The 8,955-nt window shown below is 47.1% G+C and overlaps 1 protein-coding gene across 1 annotated transcript in view; it reads left to right on the plus strand.

The window, feature by feature from the left end:
• BLK (BLK proto-oncogene, Src family tyrosine kinase) overlaps window positions 1-8,724 on the plus strand; it is a 39,778-nt gene extending 31,054 nt beyond the window's left edge. Inside the window, exons 9-13 of the mRNA XM_065630460.1 lie at window positions 305-484; window positions 1,069-1,145; window positions 4,757-4,907; window positions 8,012-8,143; window positions 8,516-8,724. Coding sequence (XP_065486532.1) covers window positions 305-484; window positions 1,069-1,145; window positions 4,757-4,907; window positions 8,012-8,143; window positions 8,516-8,724 — 749 coding nt within the window. The remainder of the gene's footprint in view (window positions 1-304; window positions 485-1,068; window positions 1,146-4,756; window positions 4,908-8,011; window positions 8,144-8,515) is intronic.
• Window positions 8,725-8,955: the final 231 nt, after the last annotated feature.

The following is an 8,955-nucleotide window of genomic DNA, read 5'->3' on the forward strand; positions in this document are numbered from 1 at the left end:
AGTCTTGCCAGGCTGTGAGTATGGGCTCATTACATGGATGTCCACCATCCAGAGCAGGGATGATCCCTGATGAAGTAACGAGGATTGACAGTTGTGCCATGTCTATCCCTTCTCCTCTCATACCTGATGGCTGCCCAGAGCCCACTGGTACTGAGATTTAACCTTCATTTCTTGCTGGGAAATTAAAAGTTGTTACTGATGTTTTCTGCTCTCCGATCCACAAGCTCTTCTGTTCCTTATTGCACAACCTGACAGAGCCCGTAGAGAGGCCAGAATTCCTCAATGCATCATTATCCCTCTGCAGGCTACTACAAGAACAACATCAAGGTGGCTGTGAAGACCATGAAGGAGGGCAGCATGGATCCTGATGCTTTCTTGGCAGAGGCAAACTTGATGAAGAGGCTCCAGCATAACAAACTGGTCCGGCTATATGCAGTAGTCACAAAGCAGCCCATCTACATTGTGACAGAGTACATGGCCAATGGTGAGGACCCTCATGGAGATTTTTGGTTAGGTTTCTGCAAAATCAGGTCAACGAACTGGCTGATACTCCCATCATAAGGGGGGTGGGGAGGAGATCATTGTACCAAATCTGTTAGAAGAAACACTAAGTGATGCACAAGTTTGTTTCTAGTACCAGAAAGGACTTTGTGGGCTATGAAATTCTGCCTCTTGTGGCCTTGTATTTCATAAGCTACTTCACAAGATGGTGGTGCTCCATTTGAAGAGTATTTAAAGTTCTTGTCTCCACTGTTCCTACTGGAAGTTTGTTTCAGATTTTTACTGCCTTCATGGTGAGAATGTCCTTACTTTTGCCTCTCTTGCCTATAAGGCTTTGAGTGAAGAATGGCCAGCAGTTTGCAAAAGGTCTGTGCAAATTAGAGTGGGGAAGAGGGCTGCATTTGGGAACTTTCCTAATGGAAGATGCTCCAGTGGACACCCACCGTGGTTCCTCAGATTTTCTCTGGGATGTAGGCAGATTTGTTGTATATATTCAGAGAAGCATCAGGGAAAACAAATGCACAAGCTTATTTGGAAGAGTCACAGCAGTTCTCTCCTCTTTTGCAGGGTGTTTGCTTGATTACTTGAAGACAGAAGAAGGAAGCCAACTGAATCTCCCCAAGCTCATTGATATGTCAGCTCAGGTTAGTGAACAGCCTCTGGGAAATGGACTCAAGACCAGGATTTGCTATTGCCTCAGTGAAACTCTTGCAAGTCTGAAGTCTGTCAGAGTGCTGATTTCATGGAGAAAACCAGCACCTCCTGGTGTTGTCTCTCAGGGTTTCTCTCTCAGCCTTCTTGTATTGATGTGCATGTCAGCTCAGCAATGCCCTGCTGTCCCTAGGACAGCCTCTGGGGATCTTAACTAAAGAACTGGGGATTTTTGGGGAGGTCATTTTGTTTTTCTGGCTTGCTGAGCAGGAAATAAGTTGTGTTTGGTGGTTTTGTTGTTGTTGTTGTTGCTGTTGTTTTTTCCAAAAGGAAGAAAAAGCTCAACAGAGACTTTCAATGTAGAGACATTTTGGCTTTAGGCAGTTCTTCCCTTCTGATATTATGCATAAAGGATGTTCTGGTGCTTATATCTGGCAATATTGCTCCTTATCACAGAATCACAGAATCACAGCATGGCTGGGGTTGGAAGGGACCTCTGGAGATCATCCCGTCCAACCCACCTGCTAACGCAGGGTCACCAGAGCAGGTCACACAAAGTTGGTCCAGGTGGGTTTGAATGTCTCCAGAGAAGGAGACTCCACACCCACCCTGGGCAGCCTGGTCCAGGCTCTGGCACCTCCCAGGAAAGAAATTTCTCCCCATGTTTAGATGGAACCTCCCGTGTTTCAGTCTGTGCCCACTGCCCCTCACCCTGGCGTTGGGCATCACTGAACAGAGTCTGGTCCCATCCTTTTGACATCCACCCTTGAGACATTTATCAGCATAAATAAGATCCCTCTCTCAGCCTTCTCCAGGCTGAACAGACTCAGCTCTTTCAGTCTGTCTGCATAAGAAAGGTGCTCCAGACCCAGACCCAGAGAAGAGACTTTTATCTTTGTAGGTTTGTTTCCCTCTGAGCATCCTCAGACTGTAAATGTTGTGGCTGAACTATAACATTTGAGTCCAGAATTGCATCTAAACTCAAACAGGTCAATGGTCTTGTCTGTCCCAGGCACGAGGGTGATACAGGTCTGACAACACAATGGCTGCAGCAACCCCTGGGAGAAACCTGTCCCAGGGCAACCTTATGTACCCAAACCTCCTCTCCAAGTTCGGGGTTGAAACTTTGAATGTAATCATTTGGCATGGACTGAGTTGTCCAGAAGGCTATCCACCACAATGCTCAAATAGTCCCCACGGTGGACACTATCACTGGGGCTGAGCAAGTGCATGTGGATGTCACATCTCCACGGGCACCTGGAAGCACTCACCCACCCTGCACACCCTCCTCGCATCCCTCCACACAGTTTGCAGCATCCTATGCTGTGCATCACTTCCAGGACTGCATTCAGGATAAATATAAAGAAGAAATTTTTGACAGTGAGGATGGTGGAACACTGTCCCAGGTTGGCCAGAGAGATGGTGGCTGAACCATCCCTGGAGACATCCCAGGCCAGGCTGGACGGGGCTCTGAGCAACCTGAGCTGGTGAAGATGTCCCTGCTCATGGCAGCGGTGGGACTAGATGAGTTTTGGAGGTCCCTTCCAACCCAAACTGTTCTGTGATTCTATCACTTTGCCCATCCCTCAAGACATGAGTGTCAACCAGAAGGACAGCTTCCATCGCTCCCCCTTCCACCCCAGCACCACCTCCCCAGGGCGGGGATTCAAACACTCACTGGGTAGCTCTGGGAGGAGGAGGAAAAAGGCTGTCTCTCTCGAACTATTTTGCAATCTGTTCATCTGCGGTGTTGGGATGACATCATGGCCCAACAGGCACCCAACCCTCTTGAGCCCAATTTTGGATCCTGTCGCATCCGTTGGAGTTAAAATTAGCAAGCTCTGGGCTGATGTTCTCGATCCTGTGGTCAGTCTTGAGAATACATGCTCGAGAGCACGCTGGGCTGGAACAGGCCCGTCGCCGGGTACTATCTCATTAACATCAGGACAGGAAATTACATCAATTCTTCCATTTTCCACTGCAGCAAACAGCACTTGCACTGAAGGGGTGTTGACACAGGTTAGAAATGCAGCATTGGAAAGTATGTGTTGGTATCCTGTTCAAAACCACATGTAAGTCGAGACGCTGATGTGAATCTGTATGGAGTGGAAAATCGCTCTGCCCTCACCCACAGACGTGTGAAAGCTTTAATAGGTCCTAACCATTATTAGCAGGGGTTTTGCACATCTACTCACCCTCCTGATAAACCCTCCTAACCCAAATCTGGGACTCGACTGATAGAACAACTTTGCAGCCTCTTTTTTTTCTGTATCTCTCAGCACCCAGCAATAAAAAATTGCTGCCATCATTTATAGTCTCGTCACACACCAGACACCTCCCCAGGGCTGCTCCCTGCTCTGAACACCTGAACAATGGAGGATGATGTTGGGAACAAGAAACTCCCAAATATAAGTTTGGAGGTGGCTGAAGAAGTTCAGCACATACAGAGTCATGTGTTTATGGGTATGTGAGGTCTTCTGTCCTAATGCGTCCTGTAGGTATCAGAGGGGACTGTGTTGTGTTCGGTGTCCTAGCCTGGATCCAGCACAGGAAGAGAAAACAAAAACCTCAGTTTTGTTGCAAAGGAATCTCCCAAGGGGTGTCCCCAAGGCAGATCAGTGAAGGAGAACAGAGGGAGTTGCTGAATATCATCTAGTTGTTCTCCCAGATCTGGACTTTGCTACCATGACTGAGAGATGGAGAAGCTCTTTGAGGGTTTTTTCTTTTTTAAATTCACCTATTTAATCTGGAGTGTCTGTGATTAAAATCCCAACCAGAGAGGAGAGTCTTGTGGCAGAAACTGGAAATCCAGTGATGTGGCTTTGGGTTTGCTTCAACTTTCTGCATCTCGCTGCAGACATGGCTCGAGGCTGTAACTTCTGAGCAAAACAGAGAGTGAGCTGTCTGTTCTGCTTGACTTGGCTGCTTCAAGCGTTTGGTGGCTGGGTGCATGCTGGTAGAGCTGCACACTGGCAACTCCTCTTTTGCTCAGGGGAGTGGGACTGGGGGCTGTGCCACCACCTCGAGACTTTCCAGGGAGTGGAGGGAGACCATGAGTCCCATGAACAGCCATGGTTTTATGCAATAGCCACCAAAACCAGTGGGAAATGGACTCACAGCTCCACCACAGCAGAGGTCATTCAGTCAGAGAGAAAAGGACCTGTACTCCAGTCTTCATCCAGGACACGTACATCTCCATGAACTGGAGAGAGTTCAGAGGAGGGCGACAAGGCTGGTGAGGGGTCTGGAGCACAAGTGTGATGGGGAACAGTTGAGGGACCTGGGGCGTTCAGCCTGGAGAACAGGAGCTGAGGGGAAACCTCACTCTCTACAGCTGCCTGAAAGGAGGTTGTAGCGTGCACATGTGCATGGACAGTATCTATTTATGTATGTGTGTACCTCTCTAGCTGCTTATCTATCTGTCTGTTGATCTATCTGTCCATGCATCCATCTATGGAGCATGTGTACATGTCCATGCACATGGAGGCAAGTGAGTAACCTTATACGCACACTGTGTTTTTCTAAAGGTGGGTAAGATGAAGGCAGGATAGCTTGTTGTCATGGGGAGCTGACTGACGAAGATGGACTTTTCCTCCTCTCCCAGGTGGCAGAGGGAATGGCCTACATTGAGAGAATGAACTCCATCCACCGTGACTTGAGAGCCGCCAACATCCTCGTCTCAGAGACCCTCTGCTGCAAAATTGCTGATTTTGGCCTGGCCAGGATCATCGAGAACGAATACTTTGCACAAGAAGGTGGGTGTCGTTCCCAGGGTTGACTCACCAACACATTGCCTTTGTCTCCAATCCTCCTGTCACACAGACGTGCCAAGATATGAGACATCCAAGATCTGGGCTGGGACACGGGACACCATCACCGATGGTGTGAGACCAGAGGTCCCATTGCTGCCATTGTCAGCACCCTGGTAGCGGGCAGAGCGAGCAAAAGAGCCAAAAACAGGGTCCCAAGAGTGGGGGACAACAAAGAGCAAGTGAGGTTTGCAGAGGGAAATGGGAAAAAAAAATGTTTTGGCACTGTTTGGGGGAGTCCTGCTGAATCTCAGGTTGTGTTACTGGAGAAATTTGGCCTCTGCTGATGGTACTCGCTGCCTGTGCTGGCACGTTCGCACTGAGTCAGTCTGGAGGGAAGGAAATAGCAGCGTAAGTCGGTCACCGCAGCCTGTGGGGCTGCAGGGGGGAGCTGGAGCCACGAATCTGGACCTGAAGGTGGTTTCCAGATGTCCCGGGCAAACCAAGCCCAGAGCAGATCTGGTGCCTTCCATCACAGAGGGACAACTTGCAAAACTTGGGAGAAGGTGTGCAGCTTGGCAGGTGTTTCTCATAGGAACAGAGTGCCTTGAGCATCTAAAACAAAAACAGAAGGAAAAAAAAAGGAAAAGAGGAGAGGAGAGGAGAGGAGAGGAGAGGAGAGGAGAGGAGGAAAAGGAAAGGAAAGGAAAGGAAAGGAAAGGAAAGGAAAGGAAAGGAAAGGAAAGGAAAGGAAAGGAAAGGAAAGGAAAGGACAGGACAGGACAGGACAGGACAGGAAAGGAAAGGAAAGGAAAGGAAAGGAAAGGAAAGGAAAGGAAGGAAAAGAAAAGAAAAGAAAAGAGAAAAGAAAAGAAAAATTGAAATAAAACAAAATAGAAAATAAAATAATAAAATAAAAAAATAAAATAAAATAAAATAAAATAAAATAAAATTAAATTAAATTGGCATACAAACCCCAATAACCCTCATGTTAATTTTAAATCTCCTTATGACTCCACTTGCAAAACTAAGACTCCTGCTTAGGCTGAGTCTCTGAACTAGTGCAGGAGACCTTGGCCAGGAGAGGTGACAACTGGTTTGGCGGTGCAGAGGTCGACCTGCAGCCATTGGACCACAACTTTAAGTCCAATTCCTCCATTGGCAGTTGCTTCTCTGTAGTTCGAGGTCAGATATGAGATTGTGTCATTCAGATTGTGAAGAGTCTTTATAGAGCACCAGGGAAACAAACAGAAAGGACTGAAATAAAACAACTAAATCTGGCAAAAGTGGCTCTTACCAGAAGATTTTCAAATTTTTGAAATCTCTCCTTTCTTAAGAGTTGGGATAAAGCTAAAATTCCCCAAAGAGAATATTCTGGGGAAAGAAAAGTGAATAGATTTTTTTCTCTAAGATAGGGAAATTTTCTTTCATTTTGCTATTCCCAAAATACTTTATGATACATATTATGCCAATTTCAACATGTAAAACTATTTCAAAGTACTAAAAGCTCACAAATGCAATTCATGGAATGTCATGAAGGGGTACTGCGATAATGCTGCAATTTTTAAGGCATTTTTTAGCAGTAAGAGAAGTTTTGATGAAATTAATACAATTCTGTTAAAATACCCAAAGGAGCTACATTTCCAGTGGAAACTAGTTCCTATCAACATTTTTTCCAGCTAGCTTTACTTTGAACAATTTTCTCTTCACAGATTGCATTTCCAAGCCTCCTCAGTCTACTTGTCAGAGTGTGATGTGCAAGAATAAAGCAACTAATTTCGCACACCGCATTTGGGCTTTCAGTCCTGAAATAAAAATGTGGCTTCCTCTGCAGCCTTTAACACATTCAGTTCCTACTTATCAAGGTGTTTGGGGATTTTTTTTTTTTTTTGCCTTAGCTAAACTGAAATTGCAATCTTATGGTCATTGCTGTATGCAGTGTGCAAAAAAAGAACTTGGAGGACAAAAGAAAATGGGACTTATTCTATTTTTAAATACATACGTAGCTTTAAGAACTGGAGAATTTATATTTGCTGCATCATTTATGTACTTTTGCTCAAAACAGCCCCCTTGCAGTGAGTGATTTTATACAGAATTAAATCCTACTGTTGTTGTCCTCTTGTAAAGCTACTCAAGGAATTGGCTTTGAGTAGCACAGAGAGATAGTTTGGGCCACAGCGCTGTTCCCATTCCTGGCTCCATTCCTGAGACCCCAGTGCTAAACACACACGAGATGTAAAGGTGTTCTAAGACTGCAGATTCCTCTAACTTCTTCAGTAAAATAGTTCACCTACATTTTTTTAATATGCATATTATCAGTGACCTCATGCACTGTTTTTTTCACTGTTTCACCTCTGTGGATCAGTATGGATAGATGTTTATAAGCGTATAATGTTTATATGCATGATGTTTATAAACATATGAAATAAGTATTTTAAGACAAAATAGCCTTGATGGCACTGGGGAAAAGAACCAAGAAAGGCAGAGACGCCAGGCAGAAATGACCTTTTAATAAATGCAGGAGATAGACAGCAATTACTAGAGAACTGGAGGTGTTTAGCCTTGAGAACAGGAGCTGAGGGGAGACCTTCTGATCTCTGACCTGCCTGAAAGGAGCTTGGAGCCAGGGGGGGTCGGGCTCTGCTCCCCAGGAACAAGCGCCAGGACCAGAGGAAACGGCCTCAAGTTGCACCAGGGGAGGTTGAGGTTGGATCTGGGGAACAATTTCTTCCCCAAAGGGCTGTGGGGCATTGGAACAGGCTGCCCAGGGCAGTGCTGGAGTCACCATCCCTGGAGGGGTTGGACAGATGCGTAGATGAGGTTCTCAGGGACCTGGGGTAGTGCCAGGGGTGGAGTAACCGTTGGACTCGATGATCTTGAGGGTCTTTGCCAACCAAAATTATTCTAGGAAATTCTATGAAAGTATCTTCCTCTGGTCTTATCTCCATAACTCCACAGCACCATCTAGAAGCCCCATAACAGCCTTCTGATGCAGGCAACAGCCTGCAGGACCCAGGGCTCAGTTTTGGGGGGCTGCTTGTCCATGCCTGCAGGAGCACAGGGAGATGCTGTACCTCCATGTGCTATTTCCCTTTTCTTCATCCTCACAGGTGCCAAATTCCCGATCAAATGGACAGCACCAGAGGCCATTAACTTTGGAGTTTTCACCATCAAATCTGATGTGTGGTCTTTCGGGATCCTCCTGACAGAAATCATAACCTATGGCAGGATCCCTTACCCAGGTACGCTGTGAACACGGGATGAATGAGCATCAGCTTCAAAGCGTCTAGCGCTGCTTTACACTTGGAGACACGTACCCAAGTGCACACACGTGTGCCCAGACACACACCCGTGTCTCTTCACGGTGCGTTTCCTTTTCTGGGCTCTCCTAAATGTCATTTATAGCTGTGAAAGCCAAAACCTACGGAGGGGAGTCAGGGAGGCGATAGAGGGATGGAGGAGGGAGTGCAGCCTTAAAGGGATGGTGCTCAGATATGGCCCGGCATCGCAGTCCCTCACACTCCTGCAGCCCCACCTGGATGTGAGTTACTGGGACCACTGATCTTCTCCACCAGGGTGGTGAATAACTCCTGTTGGGTTGTATTTTCCTCCAGGAATGACCAACCCAGAGGTGATTCGCAATCTGGAAAGGGGCTACCGCATGCCCTGCCCGGACATGTGCCCCGGCGAACTCTACAACATCATTCTGAAATGCTGGCGAAACAAGCCAGAGGAGCGCCCGACCTTCGAGTACCTGCAGTCGTTCCTTGAGGACTTTTACACTGCCACGGAGAAGCAGTATGAGCCAGAGCCTCAGCAGTAAACCACGGTCCCACCAGCACCTGGGGACAGACCTGGAGGAAAGCCACCATCTCACGCAGCCTGGCAATGGCTCATTTCAGGCTTTTCCCTTTCTCCTGTGTGCCACCACGATGTGTTTGGAGATTGGGAATGAGGAGGGACATGAGGGAAGTGGATGCTGCCAGCTCTGTGGTTATCATGGAGACTGGTGAGGTGGTTGAGAGCTGGCACAGCATCTTCTCCATCCACCTTA

This window comes from Caloenas nicobarica, chromosome 3 (genome assembly GCF_036013445.1).
Source record: "Caloenas nicobarica isolate bCalNic1 chromosome 3, bCalNic1.hap1, whole genome shotgun sequence".
In the NCBI taxonomy this organism is placed as follows: Eukaryota; Metazoa; Chordata; class Aves; order Columbiformes; family Columbidae; genus Caloenas; species Caloenas nicobarica.